Here is a 21,441-nt window from a genome sequence, read left to right as displayed (position 1 = left end):
CTCCCTTGCAAGGACCTCTCTTTCAATGCTCTATCCTTTGACCCTAACTTCACCAACCTTTATCCGCTGACACTTCTCCTATGCCTTCATCCAAAAGGAGAAGCAATGTGGAGATTTCAGTTTCAGTTCAAGTTCAGGGTATAATGTATGGATTGGTGAAGAAAAAAAATCCCTGTTAGTCATGAACTGACACCAGGACTTTGAAATCTCATCCTTACATGTAAGAGGATCACAAATAGCCAAGAGAAATTGCAGATGTAACCATAAGGCCCGAATTTGTGCCCCCAGTAAATGTTGTTACTGATCACTTTGATTTTTAAAATGGAATTCTGTTGACAGAGACGCTCTGAAAGTTTTGATCAGAAATAATGAGTTGTGAATTCAAAAAGACAACGTTTATTCTAAATAACCTTAGAGCCTCAGAGTTAGAAAGATGTGAAGAAACCTCTATTCTCACTGTTCTAATAATAATACAATTAAGCAACATAACAAGATCTCAGTCATCAGCCAATTTAGAACAATTTAAGGGTGATATTTTAGAATACTGTGTAAATGATTCTGGCCAAACTTTAATAAGACCAACGTGGACTTTTTAATATAGAAATAAAAAAGAAACTGTTCATGCAGCTAGTTATAATAGCAATTAACTAATTGCATATACAATTGACCACTTACTGCCTTGAAACAGAGGGCAATTAGCTAATTGGTAATTAGCTAATGAATGGCTTTTATATTCAAAAAACTGTTAAACTTGTCTGTGAAACAGCTTGCCCACAAAGGCAACCATAACTTGATGCTCCCTTTTTCCTTAAAAATAAACACACATTTGACTCTATTTGCATATCTTTGACCTTGTAGTTTTCTTTTTCTTATTCATTGGATACAAGGATCTTTGCAAAAGTAAGCTTATTTCAAATGATTAAGTTGCTTGCGGATGGCCCAATTTGTGGATGGCTGTGCAGGTTTGGTGCGTGTGTTCGGGGAGGGGAGTTAATGAACTCAAAAGCTGCCTGGTTGTGAAGTCTTGTCTCCAGAGGCAGAGGATAGAGATGGTGAATAAGTGTTATTTGGCGGCTCCAGGCTTCCGACTCCATTCTGACCCCTCTGGTTGGAAATGGGCGGTGTAGAATGGGCGGAGGGGCCGAGGAAGGTCATCCTGTTTGAGGATCCAAAGTGTCTGGGGCTAGCCATGCTCCCAGCCATGTCCTTCATCTGCTTACTAAAACCCACTTGGGTACATGGGCTGGGTGACATAACGTCTGCCTGGTCCCCCAACCCTCTTTCAGTTTAGTCTAAATGGTGGCTTTCTTTCTGGCCACTACTGGTGACTCTCCACGCTGGGATTTGGCTTTCTCTTGAACTGATCATCTACAGAGCTTGGCTCTCTCTGTTCCTTCCAACGCATTTCACATTGGTTGGAATGAGTCACCTCTCTGCACCATTTACACAGCGCCTTTTGCCCTAACATCCATTACAAGCCTTTTTGTCTGCCTTGAATTGTTACTCTTTAGATTTTTAACATTTACTGTTTCTCAGAAGATTGCCCATTGTATTCAAATTCCATTTTACAGGTGACAAAATTGAGTCTCTATGATGTTATAAAGCACAGCAGCTAGAACCAGGGTTAGAATTACTTATTTTTCTCATTCTTTATTCACATCTTTCTTCGCAAGCTTAAATTCTTTCTGATCCTCCCATTGATATTCCTCTTTTAGGGCTAACTTTGTAACACAATGCAAAAACAGATTTTGGGGAACTTGAAGTTCACATTTGCCTGTAGAGACTGGGCCTGACATTTAACGTATTCATTACAGAAGTTACTATCTTGTAGGGTGTTACAGTAACCATTACCTCCTAGGAAATGAACAGAGCTCCCCAGAGCACCAGATAGAACACCAGGGCTTGTCAAACAAGGTTGATGCGAATGACCCCAGCTTTATAGCCTGCACTGTTGACCAGAAGGGGGAAAGAGATCATTAAAAGGGTCTACCTGTGCTTGGTTGCCGGTGTGCAGGGGTGGGTGTGGCGAGGTCTGGTGATGCGCTGGGTGTGCATGAAGGTGGGAATGGGAGTGATGATGCGGGTGGTTCTGCTGGTGGTGGGGTTGAGGATGAGGATGGTGTGCTGGGTGCTGGTGCTGGTGCGGGTAGGGGTGATGAGGTGGCAGTGTCTGGTGCTGATGCGGGTGCGAGTGCATGTGATGGTGTGGCGTCTGGTCCTGCCGGGAGCCCATCATTTCCATCATGTGTCCCATGGTGTTCATATTCCCATTTGACATGGCAGCAGGGTGGTGAGTCAACGCGGCCTTCAACCTCTGAAACAGAACAAAACAAGAGGGAACCACTGAGGTCAGTCATGGACACGGTAGGCGTTTTGAATCAAAATGACTCCTAGTTCCAATACTATAATATTTTATGGTATTGTTGTTAGCATTTTTTTATGGAGAGAAGGATGCTTTTGTGTTAATTTCATATTTTCTTATATACTGTGGAGGGGAGGAGGGTAACTGTCAACCATAAATTGTAAGTCAACTGTCACAGCTAATGAGCAGCATATGCTATCAAAATTTAGATATTCTACTAAGAGGTAATTCCTATTGTCCAATTGTTCATCATATCATATTTACAGCCGAATGTAAGTATAAACCAAATAGAACCATTTAATATGATAATACCATTGAACAAAAGGCTATACCAGACCCCCATCTGATAGAGCACTGTGTTTTGTAACGGTCTCAGGAATAAAAGATTTTGCCTCTCACTCCATGCTTAGGGGACACAGAGCTTCTATTAAGGGTGATGGAAAAAAACTGGTTGAACAACATGATGGACATAATTAATATCACTGAATTGTACATGTGAAGATAGTTGAAATGGCAAACGTTATGTTACATAGATATCTGGCACAGTACAAAAAACTTCTTTAATTAAAACAAAGATTTGCCTCTCAAAAGATTTCTCAGACACAAAAAAGATGTGACCTCAAATTTTAGGATGTAGGAAGAGTACTAATATTATTGGAAAGTTTCAAAGTAGAATTCATGAGCCACAACTTTTGGAGGCCCTTTCCATTGGTTACCATGATATTTCTCGAGGTCTTCCTGATTATCTGATATTTCTCTCACAGTAACTTCCTTCTGATTTTGTAATGAAAGTGAGTAAAGTAGAAAAGTATGGAGTATTGCTCTTCTTCACCTTCTCTGGTGGATGGGTCACGTCAATAGCCCGAATATATCGCTAACACCAAAGCATTATCCATTAGCAAACAAGCAAACGTGCGAACAAATACAGTGAAACTTGCGAAAGCCAGAAGCTGTGTAAGGTGGAAGCCTGTCAGAGAGGAAAAATTCAAATATTTCCCACAAAAACGAGTGATAGAAAAGTGGTAAGACTGCACCCTGTTAAAGGTGGAAAATTTGGGAGACCCGGAAAAACAAGGCATTCCCGTCGAGTTCCAGCTCTCACAGTTTTCACAGTAACTTCTATTTGACTCTAAAGCAGGGATTGGCAAATTTTTCTGTTAAGAGAGAGGTAGTAAATATATTTAATTATTGAGTGTTGTATGGTGTCTGTCACAGCTACTCAGCTCTGCCACTGTAGAGTCAAAGCAGCTGTAGACAGTATGTAAACGAATAAGCATGCCATGTTCCAATACGAATTTATTTAAAAAACAGTTGCTATGGAGCCGATTCCGATTCATGGCAACACCATGTGTGTCAGAGTAGAACTGTGCTCCATAGAGTTTTCAATGGCTGATGTGTTGGAAATAGATCACCAGGTCTTTCTTCTGAGGCAACCTGGGTAAACTCGAGCCTCCAACCTTTTGGTTAGCAGCCAAGTGAGTTAACCATTTGCACCACCCAAGGACTCCCCAACTTTATTTAGGGACATAAAATTTGAACTTCATATACTTTTCACATGTCATGAAATATTATTTTACTTTGGATTCTTTTTCAACTAGCCGTGTAAAAAAATATAAAACACATTCTTAGCTCATGGGTTGTACAAAATTAGGCCCAGATTTGGCCCACAGGCTAAAGTTTGCTGACCCTGATCTAAAGAATCATCTGGTAATCAGCTTAGTCCCAGTTTCTTTAAAACTGTATTTTCTTCTACACAGACAATTATCATTGTATCCTGAGGGGCACAATGTGCTAAGTACTGTGTAATATAGTTATGCCTTGAAAATGTGTATTACCCAGAGATGATAGTCTACTTGGCAAGCTCACGTTGGCTTCATGAAGTATTTACCATGGGACTCAAAGTTCTCTCCTGATTTGTGTTCCTATCTGATCAATGAGAGCGGTGTATAATGACAAGGAAAAAGAGGGGTTGTATTTAAATCATGATCAAAGTGACAATGCTCTAGCCCTGTGCAATATTAATGATTCTCAGCTGGTTAGAGTAAAACATTGATAAATACCAATTCAATTAATCAAAGCCTTTAGTTAAACACAAAGAGCCCCCACTTGTTAAAAAAAAAAAAAAAAGGAGGGGATGGATGGGGAACGACAGACTGTATGTTACTATTACGTAATCATTTAAACCATTCTCTACATCCTGATTCAGTAACCACTTAGCCCACTTGCCTCCTCTTTCATGAGCAATAGCTACTACTCAGCAGCTACTGATCTTCAGAGTGATAATCCTGAAGGAAAGCTTCCTGAATCCCTGGGAAAGATTAGATGATGGGTAGTGTGCTTACTACTAAACAGAAAAGTGAGCTTATACTCATCTCCAGTTTTAGAAATGACTATTGTTCTTATAAAAATGCTCACTATAAAACATTTAAGCAATGCTTAAAACCACAAAGAAGACAGCAACAAATGAGCCAAATGCATTGTTTATACTTGGTGGGAGAACAGCATTCCAGACAACCCTATACATGCGGATATAGAGATGGGAGGACAAATGCAATAATTTTATAACAGTGGCATCATGCAATTTACAAGAACCTTTATTTGAATACAACAGAAGAAGTGAAAATTGAATGGATTTCTGGACTTTAGATATGTGTTTCTTTACCCCAAGAAAAGTTTTTAGATGATACCTCCAAAGTTAAGGGGGTGGGGGAAGCTATGAAACAAGATTATATTGAAATCATTATGATTTTTTAAATCAGCATATTGTATGGTATTGCTGGACTTTCTAAACTAATCTTTGGAATTTCATTATAATAAAAGTAATATAGCTGCATGGTAAAAAAAAAAAAAATTCAATTTCTATAAGAATATTAGGTGAAAAAGGAAAAGCTACCTATCTACCCCTCTCCCTCTAAGCCCCAGTCCCATTCCTCAGATGTAACCACCATGAAGAGTTGCTATATATCCTCAGACATCCCCTAAGCATTTATAAGAATACATTTGTACAAGTACTTTTTCTGATATATAGTTTTGTATCTTTTTTTTTTTTTTTTTTGCTTTAACAACGTACCTTAGACACCTTTTTATATAATAATAGCTAGCATTTATGGAGCACTCTCTATGCTCCAGTCCTGTATGTCTTAACAAGTCTTAACTTACATAATCTTCAGACCAGCCTTATGAGGCTAAAAGGGAGTCACTTGTCTAAGCTCACAGAGCAGGTGAGGGGTGGAGGCAGGATCTGAGGGCAGGCACTCTGCCTCCAGAGCACGTTTCCTGAACCACTATCCTACACAAACTGAAGAGAAGATTTAGGAAGGCGTGCCATTCACACTTGGCAACAAACAGGAATGAATACTATGTCATATCCTCTTTATCAAAAGGAAAGGCAGAAAGATAGGGAAGAGACTAGAAAAGTTGACAAGAGGAGATGTTGTCGCTGCACGGACCAGCAGTAGTTATGTGTGTGGTGTGTGTTATTCAGCACACACCTGGAGATTCAGATACATCCTTTCTGCAACTTGGTGGAGGGGAGAGTGGATGGTGAGAATTGCCAGGAAGCTCAACTGCTGGCTGCATGCAGTAAGAACTGGTATTTACTTTTTCTTCCAAAACACGCATCTGATAAGGTCAACATAGCCCTTCTCCCTGCTCCCACTTCCTCAGCCTTGAGTAAAACCCTTCAATATAGAGAGGCGGCATATGGGAACTCTCTGTGCTATCTGCTCAGTTTTCTGTAAATCTAAAGCTTCTCTAAAAAAAAAAAAAAAAAGTCTACTAATTAAAACAAAAACCTTCAATGTCTTTCTAATGTTCAGGGGATGAAGGTCAAAGCCTTTAATGTGGCCTATCGGTACGCCTTGTAGGGGCGTGGCCTTGCCTTCCTGTCAGCCCCTTACTCCTCCCTTGCAGGCCACACTGATGTGCTTTTTAAAGTCCATGGAGAGCACCAAGCTTCCTCCAGACACGGAGCCTTTGTTACTCCTCTTGCCTAGAACCCTCCTTCCCTTTCTTCAGATACTCTATAGTTCTCTGTTCTCCAGGCCCCTCCTCAGTAAAATTCTCCTTGGTCCCCTGGTCGAAATCAATTCCTATTGTTATATAGTCCCAGTAAGACCGTAGTCCATTTTTTATGGTTCAGTTTGTAGTTACATGATTTTTAGTAAGATTAGGGTTTAATATCAGTCAATTACCACAAATTATAAACTTTATGGGAGCAGGAACCATGTTGAATTTTGTTTACTGCTAAGGTCACAGCCTTAGCACAGTGATTGGTACAGATGAGACACTGAATTCATATTTGTGGAATGAATGGATGAATTGATGAAGGCTTTCTGAGGCTTATGCTGAGGATGAAGCATTTTCATCTTGGGTCACTGCAGGTGATATCTGTATGGGAGGATGATTTTATTACTTAACCAGGGTTAGTAGTCAGCTACAGAAGAGAAAATTGTGCAGGCAGTTGGACGGTAAAAGTACTATCAAAAGAGCTTCCCCCTCCACATCCTGCCTGCCCACTAAAAAGCAGTAACAGAGAAAAGAGAACATAATAAACAAGAAGAATGCACATTCATTTCATCTTGATATATTTTCCCTGAAAATACGGCATGGAAAATAGAAAAGTTGTCTAGGAGTGGGTCGCCATAATTATCCCTTCAATGCTACAAACAACTTTTCCACCTTTAATCGGGAGCAAATGGAGCCTGACAAATAAATACGATGCACCAGATCTTCACCTCCTCCATAATTAGCTTGTACTGTTTCGGGGAATTACTTGATTGCCTCAAGTCTATTCCTGCACGTTTCACGCCAAGACAAAATAATAGTAGGGATTATAACATTCCACTTAGTTATTTATTCATTCAACAAATATTTATTGGACTTCTACTGTGTGCCAGGCACGGCGCTAGGCATATCATTTGCCCATACCCAAAGGAAATTGGAGACACATAAAACCAAAGCTTTTTAAAAAAACACTGGAGGGAAAAACACACACTTAAGTATGGAAATGAAGCCTTTCAAGCACCCCTCAGAGAACGGTGGGCTTTTGGGTTTGAGTCCATCGTCCAAGCGTTAGCCTGCATTATATTTGAAGGAAAGCAGTGAAAATGAAATGATTATCAAGCTGCTCTGCTTATGCCACATTTAATGTTCACCATGTCATTTCAAAACTGTTTCGGGCACTTCTCGAAGGCTGAAAGAACTTATTGCTTCCCTGTACCCTGGTGCCAACAAGAGCAACTGCACTCTAAATCATTAAGATACACCAAATATAGATATGTGTATCCCACTCACTTAAGGATGATAAATGACTAGTAAATGAGTGCAAGCTGTATTTTGCAGAATGGTTTTTCTTTTTGAAGCTGAACTGTATCTTGTTTTAAATAACATTCTACCACTGCCAAGAAAAGGCAAGGGAGAGGGAAATTAATGAGCAAATAAACATATTTTTTTTTCAGCCATAAAAAACCAGGGCTGTTACAGAGGTGCAATTGCAGGAAAGAATAAATGATGCCGTTTGCTTTCCATAGTCCTTCTACCACATCAATTTATTTGAGAGAGCAAATCAGGGGAGATAGCGAGAAGCCTGACACACAGCTGGTTTCAGTCAGTAGGGGTCATTTCCATTCGGTCCGTGTATTTAACAAGTTCCTGGTTCACAGTTCCCAGTGGGAGGGTCGGCCTGCTGCCCGGGACCAGAGTCCTGGTAAGAAATCAGCTATCGACCTCATCCCATCCCAGCGCAGCCACTGCCGTAACCACCCAGCCCCAGCCTCTCTCTAATTTCCCGTTTAGCTCAGTTTTGCTTCATAGCACGGTGTGTGAAGCCCAGGTACACGCACACATCATTACCTGTGCACTAGGTGCACGCATGCCTGCCTGCGTGAGTATACACACACATCACACTCCCACCCACACCCACCTCAAGGCAGTTTATCTTCTATTAACTCACTTATGCCAACTAGAAACATTTGTGGAACTGTAAAAACATCTCCTCTCCCTCTTCAGCCAGGCTGATTGCTTATGCTTTTACAGACTCAGAAAGCCAAGCCGAATTAAACATTATTTGAAATTCAGTAGGGTGGGGGGTGGGGAAGGTTGGAACAGTCTTTCTAGAAAGGTTTTAATTATAAACGGCTGTTTGGATTTGTCCCAGAAAAGAATATGATGATATCAGAAGGTAGTGTGTCTGGGTTGACCACAAGTAAGAGAGTGTCTATATAAAAATAAGGCAAAATCCGTGTTCAGATTTCCTTTCCAACACAAAATAATTGCCGTTGGTGGCTTCCCCAAAGCATTGCTGTAAAATGTAAATTTTTCTTTCTTTCACTCCCAAAGCTGGCTGATCAGCAGATGTGGCCAACACAGGCTTCTTAATGGTCCAAATGGTAAATGTGGTGAGTCTAAAGTCTTTACTGGAGGGGAGCTTGCAATAGCAATGATTATGGACTTGCTCTGTGTATCAAAGGATCCTGAAATTAGGTCTCTGAATAAATAAAACACACTGGCATTCAAATCCACTGAATTTAATGGCTATAAAGGGCCACTCTGGATCACAAAATGCTTCCAAACTTGAGGAGCATGGGCAGACGGACAGAGTGATGGGACAGACAGAGAAAGAACTGTTTCCTGGTGTCCATGGGACAGTTATGTAGTTTGTGAGTTTCATTTTGCCCAAGAAGAAATCATTTTATTACACAGATTCAAGATTCAAGCTTGGGCTTCAGGATGTTCGCTTGGAATTACTGTCTGATACTGACAGCTCAGTGGATCTTAAAATCCACACATACTTCAGAATTTTTGTTAAGATAATTAACTAAAATCACACCCGGCTTAACCAACTGGAATAAAACATGATCCTTTCAAAACTCTTATAACGTAACTCAGCTCCTAGTAGTTTCACAATTTAAGCATTCTTATGCTTTAGATTTTGGTTTTGTAATAAATCTTCAAATAAGTTTACTAGATTAGGGTTGGTTGGGGATGCTATAAGACCTAGAAGGAAAAATATTCATAGTATTTGTCATGTTATATCACTAAAAAGTACTAGTTCTAAAGTTACTACAAATAATGCAATTAGTAAACAACACAAAGGAATTGTATAATAAATCAATATTCGAGTCTACTAGAAGATGACACAAGGAAATCTCACAAATAGGATGGTATCTTGGAAAAGTGGAATTCTGGTAGTTCTAATATAAGAGGTCCCTGGGTGGAGCAATCAGTTTGTGCTGGATAACGAACTGAAAGGTTGGCAGTTTGAATCCACCCAGTGATGCTGTGGAAGAAAGGCCTGACTATCTACTTCCATTAGATTACAGCCAAGAAAACCTAATGGAGCAGTTCTACTCTGTAACACATGGGGTCGCCATGAGTCAGAATCAACTCAACCACAATGGATTAATATAAGCAAGGAAATGGATATGTTTGATTTCACGGTTAAACTGTCCATTGTGGGTATAACTTCTAAAGTGCGGTAAAGGAGACCTAAGTGCTAGGTGATGCTGAGAACTTTGATGGTTAAAAAGTGAAACACACCCCAGAGACAAATCTTAACAATTTCCCTGCCAGCCTTTATATTAATATCTAAATCATATGTTACAGTTCTGCAAGAGTGAGCCTTCAATTTATTCTTGTTAAATGAACGAATTAGTGAATGCACATTTATAGAATTCTTTTATTTCAGTTATCACTACACTTCCCTGCATCTCTTCAACTGGGTAGCTGTTATAATTCAGCAGGATGGAGAGCATTTTAACAAACTGCATTTTAGTGAATTTCAGAACTAACTGCTTTTCTGAGAGCCAGAGTTGCTCTCAGTTTTACTATAAGACAGCTTTGTTATTGTCGTTGGGTACCGTCGAGTCGATTCCAACTCATAGAGACCCCATGTGACACAGTAAAACTGCCCTATAGGGTTTGCTTGTAATTTTTATGGAAGCAGATTGCCAGGTCTTTCTCTTACAGAGCTACTGAGTGGGTTCAAACTGCCAGTCTTTCTGCTTGCAGCCAAATGCTTAACTGTTACACCACCAGGGTTAATTTTGGTCCCTAGGTAAGTAAACCACTTAGATTCCAGTGCCATAATCTACCTAACAAATAAAAGCAGGACCCTTAGCTACCTAGAGCCCTGATGGCACAGTGGTTAAGAGCTTGGCTGCTAACCAAAAGTTCAGTAGTTCAAATCCACCAGCCGTTCCTTGGAAACTCTATGGGGGCAGTTCTATGGCAATGGGTTTTTAGTTTAGCTATCTAGTCCAACAGAGAAAGCATCTGAGTTGATGTCTGCTAAGTGATAGAAATCTATTTGACAAGTGGGTTGTATGAATGTATATAATAAAGGAAAGTCAATGCTGCAGAGAAATTTAGAAGAAGAACAGAAGACTCAGGGTGAGAAGTCTTAACTTTAAAGCCTGGCTCAGCCACCTTGGGTGATCATTTAACATTCCTGAGCTTCAAATTCCTCTTCTATGAAATAAGGGCATTCATACTTGCCATGTCTCTTTTACATGGTCCTGGTAATAATATGGTGGGATAAGGAACAGTAGAAACCATAAGTCTATATAAAATAATTAGTGGCAGAGAGTGGAGTTGCTTTGTGTATGCGTTAGGGGTGGGGAGGAATTAATACCAGCTTTTGATGAAAAATAAGAAAATGAGAGATTAAAGATTTTTCTTCTTAGCATTGAAATATATTAGTTTTATTTCAGATTTTTTAAATTAAAAAAAGCAAAAGAAGATTCTCTTCTAACAGGGTGCTGCTAGAAACTCTTCATATTATCTGAGAATTACTGATATTTCATTATGATGCCACTGTGATAGTTAAGATTGTGTGTCAACTTGGCTGGGCCATGATTCTCAGTGTTTACAAGTGATCACTCCCAGGATGGAATCTTCTATGAGTAGCCAATCAGTTGAAAGAGTTTCCTTCAGGGTGTGGCCTGCATCTGAATATAAGCAGACATTCTGGCTTTTTGCTCGCTCTGGATCCTGCAGCTGCCTCCTGTTCGTCTGACCTCCAGTTTTTGGGACGTGAGCTATCACCTTATCTGCTGATCTTAGGATTCGTTAATCTTCACAGCCTGTGAGCAGGAGCCCTGCTGTCCGACCTGCAGATCTTGGGTTCACCAGCCCCTGCATCTACATGAATCGGGAGAAGCCTCTATCCTGACCCACGGACTTGGGACGTTACAGTCTCTACAACCTTGTGAGCCATTTCCTTGATATAAATCTCTCTCTCTATATATATACTTATATGCTTTACCGGTTTTGCTTCTCTAGAGAACTCAGTCTAAGACATTTGGTACCGAGAGTGGTTCTAGAGAAACATGATGGTAAGGATGAATTTTCTAAATTGGTCTCAAGACTGGTTAGTCTTAAAGATGTTGATGACTCTGCTTCCAGCAGTAAAGAGGGCACTGCTAATCCAAGGCATGAGGTGGCAATACGAATACACAAAATATCACCACCAGTAGATCAGGTATTGGTGAAAGGCGAGGCTCAGGGTGAACACATGTGTAATATCTTTTCTACAGCTTTGTCAGAATGAGAAGTATAAGGAAGCTGGTTGGTTGGTCCTACTTTCGCTAGACAAACTGGTGAAAGAAAGAGATGTGCTCAGGGCTTCAGAGTCAAAGCTCAAGTGCTGCATACATGACCTCAAGGCTTCTACTTGTGCTTTGAAAGAAAGCCTTATTTCTTGTGGTAACAGAGCTGAAATTGCTGAAAACCAAACTCAGAGTCTTACTGTAAGACTGGCTGAATTACAATGCCAACTCAATTGCCAACCTCAAGAGATGTCTGAAGTTAAAGTAAGGGCATTGATTGGGAAGAAATGGGATCCTGAAACTTGGGATGGGGATATATGGGCAGATAATCAGGAAGTGGGAGACACTGAGCCCCTAAATTCCATTGAATCTCTCATGTCAGCAGAACCACTCCCATCTGAAGAGATTACTTCATGTTTATCTGCTAAACCACTCTGCTCAGAAAAACTATTAGCCCCTCCACTCCCATCTACTCATATTAGACCTAACCCAGCTGCCTCTAAAGAGCCCTTGCCTGAGTCATTGCCTGAGGCATCGCCTGAGGCAGATGCTTTACAAGACAATGCTGAATGTTCTCAAAACAATTCCACACTACCGTTTCTGGCTTTGAGACCTATAACTAGACTTAAGTCCCAGAGAGCCCCAAAAGATGAAGTACAAAGTGTGGCCCAGGAGAAGGTACGCTACACTCCAAAGAACTACTTGACTTTTCTAATATGTACAAACAGAAACCTGAGGAATATGTGTGGGAATGGCTATTAAGGGTGTGGGATAATGGTGCAAGGAACATAAAGATGGGTAAGTCCGAGTTTATTGATATGGGTCCATTAAGCACAGATTCTTCATTCAATGTTTCAGCTCGAGAAGTTAGGAAAGGATCTAATAGTTTATTTGGTTGGGTTGCTGAAGCATGGATTATGACGTGGCCTACACTAAATCAAGTTGAAGCACCAGATCTGCCTTGGTATACTGTAAAAGAAGGTATCCAAGGGCTTAGGGAAATTGACACGCTAGAGTGGATTTATCAGGTTAGACCCACAGACCCACACATGGAGTGCCCAGAGGAAACACCTTTTACCACAACTGTGAGGAACAAATTTGTGAAGGGAGCTCCAGCATCCTTGAAGACTGCTGTGATTACTATTTTATGTAAATAAGATTTGACAGTGGGAACTGCCCTAACTGAATTAAGACATCTAACTACAATGGGGCTGATTGGACCCCATGGTAGTAGGGGCCAAGTGACAGCCCTCAATCAACAAAGGTAAGGTGGGCATGGTACCTGGTACCTGGTATGCAGCTATTGATCTCACTAATGCCTTTTTCTCCATACCTATTTTGAAGGACCATCCGAAGCAGCTTACCGTCAGCTGGCAAGGCCAGCAATACACCTTGAGTTGCCTACCTCAGAGCTACATCAACTCTTCAGCCCTATGTCATAATTTAGTCTGCAGGGAGGGGCCTTGATCGCCTTTCCCTTCTACAAGACGTCATACTGGTCCATTACGTTGATGACATTATGCTGATTGGACCTAGTAAGGAAGAAATGTCAATAACTCTGGACTTATTGGTAAAACATTTGTGTGTTAGAGGGTGGGAAATCAATCCTACAAAAATTCAGACACCTTCCACTTCAGTGAAATTTTTAGGGGTCCAGTGGTGTGGGACATGTCGAGATATTCCTTCTAAAGTGAAGGATAAGTTATTGCATTTGGCTGCTCCCACAACTAAAAAGGAGGCACAATGCCTAGTGGGCCTCTTTGGATTTGGAGGCAACATATTCCTCATTTGGGTGTGCTACTCCAGCCTATTTATCAAGTAACTTGAAAAGCTGCTAGTTTTGAGTGGGGCCCAGAACAAGAGAAGGCTCTGCAACAGGTTCAGGCTGCTGTGCAAGCTGCTCTGCCACTTGGGCCATATGATCCAGCTGATCCAATGGTGCTTAAAGTGTCAATGGCAGATAGAGACGCTGTTTGGAGTCTTTGGCAGGCCCCTATTGGTGAATCACAGTGCAGACCCTTAGGATCTGGAAGCAAAGCCCTGCCATCTTCTGCAGATAACTACTCTCCTTTTGAGAAACAGCTTTTGGCTTGTTACTGGGCCTTAGTAGTGACTGATGGTATATATGAGATTGGGCCCAAGCAGGACCTGAAGGCACAAGTAAGTTGCAAGAGGAAGTGGCCAGAATGTCCATGGTCTCCGTTCCTGTCACAGTACCTTCCATCTCCCAGTCTGCACCCATGGCCTCACAGGGAGTTCCTTATGATCAGTTGACTGAAGAACAGAAAACTCGTGCCTGGTTTACAGATGGTCCTGCGCAATAAGCAGGCACCACTCAAAAGTGGAGAGTGGTAGCACTACAGCCCTTTTTTGAGAGCTACCTCAAGGATAGTGGTGAAGGAAAATCCTCTCAATGGACAGAACTTTGAGCAGTGCACCTGGTTGTTCACTTTGCTTGGAAGGAGAAATGGCCAGATGTGCGACTGTATACTGATTCATAGACTATGGCCAGTGTTTTGGCTGGATGGTCAGGGACTTTGAAGGAACATGACTGGAAAATCTTCCAAGATATATGGGGAAGAGGTATGTGGCTAGACCTCTCTGAATGGGCCAAAGAAGTGAAGACATTTGTGTCTCATGTGAATGCTCACCAAACAGTGACATCAGCAGAGGATGATTTTAACAATCACGTGGATAGGATGACACGTTCTGTGGAAACCAGTCATCCTCTTTCTCCAGGAACTCCTGTCGTTGCACAATGGGCTCATGAACAAACTGGCCATGGTGGCAGGGATAGAGGTTATGCATGGGCCAAGCAGCATGGACTTACACTCACCAAGGCTGACTTGGCTACAGCCACTGCTAAGTGCCCAATATGCCAGCAGCAGAGACCAACACTGAGTCCCTGATATGGCACCATCCCTCGAGGTGATAAGCCAGCAATCTGGTGGCAAGTTGATTACACTGGACTACTTCCATCATGCAAAGTGCAGTGTTTTGCCTTACTTGGACAGACACTTACTCTGGATATGGATTTGCCTTCCCTGCATGCGATGCTTCTGCCAAAACTACCATCCGTGGACTTACAGAATGCCTTATCCACTGTCATGGTGTCCCACACAGCATTGCCTCGGATCAAGGGACTCACTTCACAGCAAATGAAGTGTGGCAGTGGGCCCATGCTCATGAAATTCACTGGTCTTACCATGTTCCCCATCATCCTGAAGTAGCTGGCTTGATAGAACAATGGAATGGCCTTCTAAAGACACAATTATGGTAACAGCTGGGTGGCAATACCTAGCAGGGTCGGGGCAATGTTCTCCAGAGGCTGTATATTCTCTAAACCAGCATCTAATATATGGTGTTGTTTCTCCCATAGCCAGGATTCATGGGACCAGGAATCAAGGGATGGAAATGGGAGTGGTACCACTCACTATTACCCCTAGTGACCCACTCGCAAGATTTTTGCTTCCTGTCCCATGACCTTATGCTCTGCAGGTCTAGAGGTATTAGTTCCAAAGGGAGGAATGCTGCTACCTGGAGACACGTCACTGATTACATAGAACTAGAAGCTAAGAATGCCACCTGACCACTTTGGGCTCCTTATGCCTCTGGATCAACAGGCAAAGAAGGGACTTACCATACTGGCTGGTGTGATTGATCCTGATTATCAAGAGGAAATTGGATTGATATTACATAATGGAGGTAAAGAAGAGTATGTCTGGAATGCAGGAGATCCCTAAAGGTGTCTCTTAGTACTACCATGTCCTGTGATCAAAATCAATGGAAAACTACAGCAACCAAATTCTGACATTACTACTAATGACCCAGACCCTTCAGGAATGAAGGTTTGGGTCACCCCACCAGGCAAAGAACCACGACCAGCTGAGGTGCTTGCTGAGGGCAAAGAGAATACGGAATGGGTGGTGGAAGAAGGTAGTTCTAAATACCAGTTACGGCCACATGACAGTTGCAGAAACAGGGACTGTAATTGTTATGAGTATTTCTGCTTTGTATGTGTGCATCAAATATTTTTGTTTTCTTCACTTATAAAATATAAGATGTAAATGGGGCTAGTTTTCAGTTGTATGCATGTTAGTTATATCATGTTAGGCGCAAGTATGACTTTATAATTGCCTTTATTCAGAGAGTATGTATGGTTTAAGGAAATCTGTGCATGTACCAAGTTGACAAGGGGTGGGCTGTGATGGTTAAGATTATATGCCAACTTGGCTGGGCCATGATTCTCAGTGTTTGTAAGTGATCACTCCCAGGATGGTATCTGCTGTGAGCAGCCAGTCAGTTGAAAGGGATTTTCCTTGGGGTTGTGGCCTGCATCCAAATATAAGCAGATGTTCTGGCTTTTTGCTCGCTCTGGATCCTGTTGCACCTCCTGTTTGTCTGACCTCTGGTTCTTGGGACTTGAGCTATCAGCTTATCTGCTGATCTTGTGATTCGTTGATCTTCACAGACTGTAAGCTGGAGCTTTGCTTTCTGACCTGCAGATCTTGGGTTCACCAGCCTCTGCGTCTATGTGAATCGGGAGAAGCCTCTATCCTGATCCATGGACTTGGGACAGCCTCTACAATCGCTTGGTATAAATCTTGATATAAATCTCTATATATATTTAATGCTTTACTGATTTTGCCTCTCTAAAGAACCCAGCCTAAAACAGCCACCTTAAGTGAAACACTGTATTATAAAACAATAAAGGCCAAAAAGATGCATTTTGCCCTAGAATGGCTGAAGTCAATGTCAGTTTTTTAGTATTTGTCTCAGGGAATTTGACTGCTCTGCGAGATACTAGTACCCTCCTGTAATGGATTGTATTGTGTCTTGGTCATCTAGTGCTGCTGTAACAGAAATACCACAAGTGGATGGCTTTAACAAAGAGATGTTTATTCTCTCACAGACAAGTAGGCTATACTCCAAACTCAGGGCATCAGCTCCAAGAGAAGGCTTTCTCTCTCTGTCGGCTCTGGAGGAAGGCCTTGTGATGCATCAGTCTTCCCCTGGTCTGGGAGCATCTCAGCATAGGAACCTCAGGTCCAAAGGACATGCTCTGCTCCTGGCACTGCTTTCTTGGTGGTATGAGGTTCTCATGTGTCTCTGCTCGCTTCTCTCTTTTGTATCTCAAAAGAGATTGGATTAAGACACTATCTAATCTTGTAAACCTCATCAGTATAACCTCATCATAGTGACAGAGTTTACAACACACAAGGAAATCACATATAATCTCATCATAGTGACAGAGTTTACAACACATAAGGAAATCACATTAGATTACAAAATGGTACACAGTAATACAATACTGGGAACCATGACCCAGCCAAGTTGACAGATATTGTGGGGGGACACAATTCAATCCATGACAAATTGTGTCCCCCAGAATGATATGCTGAAGTCCTAACCCCTGCACCTGTGACCGTGACCTTGTTTGGAAATAGGACTTTACTTTTGTTATCAGTTAAGTTAAATGAGGTCATACTGGAGCAGGGTCCTAATCCTAACCTCTTCTGAGTAGTGTCTTAAAAGAGTCACATACATGGGAAGGCAGATGGTATTAACATAACAACAGAGGGAAATGCATCTACAAGCAGCAAAGGAGTGCCAAGGATTGCTAGCAGTCGCTAGAAGCTAGGAGGAAGGCATAGAACTGCTCTTCTCTCAGGGCCCTCAGGAGGAATCAACCGATACCCATTTAGACTTCTAGTGTCAGGAACTGTGAGAAGATAAATTTTTGTTCTTTAAAGCCACTCACTTTGTGGTATTTTGTTATGGCTGCCTTAGGAAACTAAGACACTTCCTTTTCCTCCAACTGTGTCATCTTCTAGCTGGCTTAGAACTAAGGAGAAAATGCAGAAGCCATAACCATCAACTGTGCATGACGCAAAGCTAGCAGGGAGTGTTCAATACGCTGGATGAAGAATCAGAACCCAAAAAGATCTTGGCAGACTAGCATTAAGAAAAGTATCTAATAAGAGGAATTTAACAGAATCAGTGTAACATCTTACACTTGTTTAAAAAACAAAATAAACAAACAAAAAACCCTACTGCTCAAAGACAATTTAGGAGAGATAAAACACACACACACATACACACACACACACACACACGCACACGCACACACACACCACACACACACCCTAGAAGGATGCAAGGATTTTATTTGCCTTTGTAAAGCATCATTATGTAATGCAAGCCTCAAAACAGCTGATGTGATTTTTCAGCTGTGTTAATAACTAGATTAGAGAACTTAGTGCAGGCAAGGCGAGAGCCTTGCTCTCCTCTTCACAGGCCACCATGCTTGCCATACCAGTCCATGGTCTTACCCCATAGCCCTCCATCCCCTCCTCCACCACACAAAGATCATGTCACATCACTTTTTAATGGATGTTGGATTCCTCTCTAAGGAAGTATCCCAATTCCCAATTGATGGACATTCATGCTGTATCCTTTTTCCCTGCTACAACACTGTGCTTACCATCCTTGTATTTACATATTTTGGCATATCTGTCTGATTATTTCTAACATGTGTTCATTATTATTATTTTTTTTAGTATCCGATGAAATGATCCATCCAGCTGGGTTCAATTTCTGGACAGATGGTGGCGGTGGCGGTAGTTGTGTGTTTTGTGTGTGTGTGTAGGGAATGGGGGCTGGGCTGGCTGTCTGCTAAGGCTGGGTGTCCCTGGGTGGCACGAAAGATTAAGTGCTCAACTATTAACTGAAAGGCTGGTGGTTTGAACCCTCCCAGAAGCACCTTGGAAGAAAGGCCCGTTGATCTGCTTCTATAAGGTCATTGCCTTGAAAACCCCGGGGAGTGCAGTTCTACTCTGCAACATATGGGATCACCAGGAGTTGGAATCAACTTGATGGCAACTGGTTTGGTTTTTAATAAGGGAGATAGAAAGTAGGGCTTCTGCACCATTTTGTTTTGGTTCAACCCCATGCTGAGACTTTGCTTTTTCACCTCAGATATTCTGAATTCGAATTTACAGTTTGACAAGATCCCCAGGTGATTCTTATGGGTCCTCAGGTGATTCTTTAAAAAGATCACCTGGGGATCTTGTTAAACTGTAGATTCTGATTCAGTGCATCTGGGGTGAAAAAGCAAATTCTCAGCAGGGGGTTCAACCAAAACAAACCGGTTCAAAGCCTTGATGGAAAGGGACAGGAGGAGCCACCTGTCAAGTATCAGCTGTAGTTAAAGAGCCTTTTCTTGGGCCGCATTTTCTTATTCTACCAATGTCCTCCTAGCCAGATGAGATATAGTTTTAGGGTTTCTTGTACTTTCAGGTCGCTGAGCATCTTAAGCACTCTGCGATGATCTCGGGCAATGATCTGGCCCTAGCAGATATTACATCCTCCTGACTGGTTTCCCTGGTGGTTTTAAAAGTGCTGAATACACAGTGGGCTTCGCATAAATATTTGTTGATTGCCTGCCTGCCTGCTGCCTGCAAGTCTCGAGGACTGGTGCCTAACCGTGTAATGTCTTTGAAGCCCTGGCCTATAATTTTCTCCACAGAAAGAACACCTTCTGGTGGTGACTGCAGGGAGAATAATGCCCTTTGTCTTGCGAGCACACACTCCTCACCCGTAAAAACCCAGTACCTGCAAGCCTAGGTAATTATAGGTATAGGCTTATTTCCAGATTTTATATAAGAAGAAAGTTTTTTTGAAAAACAAATCCTGTTATTTTATTTTGGATGAGCTCTGCCGACCTTTTGGCTAGCAGCTGAGCACTTTAAACCACTGTGCCACCAGGGCTCCTCCAATCAGAAACATATGCCGTAACATATGTTAGAAAAATACATACGAAACATAGAACTTTGCATTTATAACTCACTATGGAAAATCCAGGCTAATGCAGCATTATGGGTGGGATTTTAATTACACAGAAGTCAGGAAATTCACAGTTCAAGTTCCCACAGCAAACTTCACTCCACATGTGCATCATGGGGCCTTGCCTGAGTGGGGTGACCTAATTATTTGGCAAAAAGTGGTGCAATGAATGGCAATGGAAAGGATTTCTCCTCAGTGCTACTTTTCCCATTATCCCAAGCAAGATAGAAAGTAAGCAATTCAGCTACATCAATTGTACCCTTCTGAATACACAGCAGTCCTTGGGCATGTACTTGGTGATCACCATGATGAATGATCCCACTGTAGCGCCTGGTGCAGGAGGTCTGGGACTTGGCAGTGGACCGTTCGGGTGGAGCAGCCAGTCACCACCACATCACCCGGCTCTCAGTGGATCATTCCCCACACCCTTCCAAGGACAGCTGTGTTGAGTGGGCACTGCCCCCAGCTCTCTTCCCAGAGGCCATCTCTCAATAACACAGATGCTCAAACTTCTGAATCTGAAGGTTTGATTAATAGGCTTTGACGGGGACGGGAGGAAGGGCCTTATCTGAACACATCTCCACCTCGTCCATGGGAGAGTTGTCCAAGACAGCTGTTCTAAATTGTCACCTTCTGGCTTTAGTCCAGTCATCGGGAGTAGGCAAGATGTGTGCCATTGTGCCCCTGTTCAGAGACATTGAGTGTTTTAAGCAAAGGAGACTTCAAAGGTATTACAGTAAGGAAAAATCTCCAGGTGTTTCTAATTATGGGATTGTAGACTGTATGGAGGAATAGGTTGTTCTGTCCCTTGTATCTGTATTCAAGTCTAATTTAACATGTTCTATGTGTAAGATGAGTCTACTTCTATATTCTCTTCTTGATAAAATAGTACTGGCATATTTTGGTTCTCTATGCTATCCTTGATCTCTGGGTCTGATCCCATGCCTGAGTCCTCCAAACTGTGTCAATACTCAACACTATTATGTGGGAAGAGGTATGGAGGGAGGAACAGAGGGGAGAGGGATAGAGATAGATAAGATAAATAGATAGATAGGGAATATGAACAAGTCAGTGTGTAATAATCCCTCATTCTTAAGCATCTACTCAACGCCTTTTAACTTAACCCTGGCTTAGAAGTAAATGCTCCTTTTTGGAGTTTGCTAGTGTATTAGTGCCTATAGTCATTAGACTGATAGCCAAGTTCACTTGCCGTGATGGTTCTACTATGCTGTTAATGAAGAGTTCCAGGTCTGCCTGCAGATGGTCTGGGTTACATGGTGCTCAACTCAGCGATCATTTGACAACGTGAACAGTACATTTATAAATAGCCCCTGGGCTCTAGTCACATGGATAATCCATGGTCCCACTTGTCAGCTGTTTGGTCTCACTGAGCAGGGAGGACCTGCAGAAACCTCTGAGAGATTTGGGATGAAGGGTAATCATTGTTAAAAGCTTCCATCACAGCATCAAAAAACAAAACCAAACCTGTTGCCGCTGAGTGGATTCCATCTCATAGTGATCCTGTAGGACAGAGTAGAACTGCTCCCTAGGGTTTCTGTAATCTTTACAGAAGCAGACTGCCGCCTCTTTGTCCTGCAGAGCAGCTGGTGGATTTGAACTGCCGACCTTTCCGTTAGCAGCTGAGCACTTAACCATTTGCACCACCAGGGCTCTTTCCAGCACAGT

The 21,441-nt window shown here is 42.0% G+C and overlaps 1 protein-coding gene across 3 annotated transcripts in view; it reads right to left on the bottom strand.

Moving 5' to 3' along the window:
* The window catches only part of CREB5 (cAMP responsive element binding protein 5), a 467,421-nt gene that overhangs the window by 15,393 nt on the left and 430,587 nt on the right, over positions 1–21,441 (bottom strand). For all 3 annotated transcript variants that reach the window (XM_004377489.2, XM_004377490.2, XM_004377491.3), the window contains one exon: positions 1,991–2,314. In XM_004377489.2, coding sequence (XP_004377546.1) covers positions 1,991–2,314 — 324 coding nt within the window. The remainder of the gene's footprint in view (positions 1–1,990; positions 2,315–21,441) is intronic.

Source organism: Trichechus manatus, unplaced genomic scaffold, assembly GCF_000243295.1.
Source record: "Trichechus manatus latirostris isolate Lorelei unplaced genomic scaffold, TriManLat1.0 scaffold00050, whole genome shotgun sequence".
In the NCBI taxonomy this organism is placed as follows: Eukaryota; Metazoa; Chordata; class Mammalia; order Sirenia; family Trichechidae; genus Trichechus; species Trichechus manatus.
This window is presented reverse-complemented; position numbering and strand designations above follow the sequence as displayed.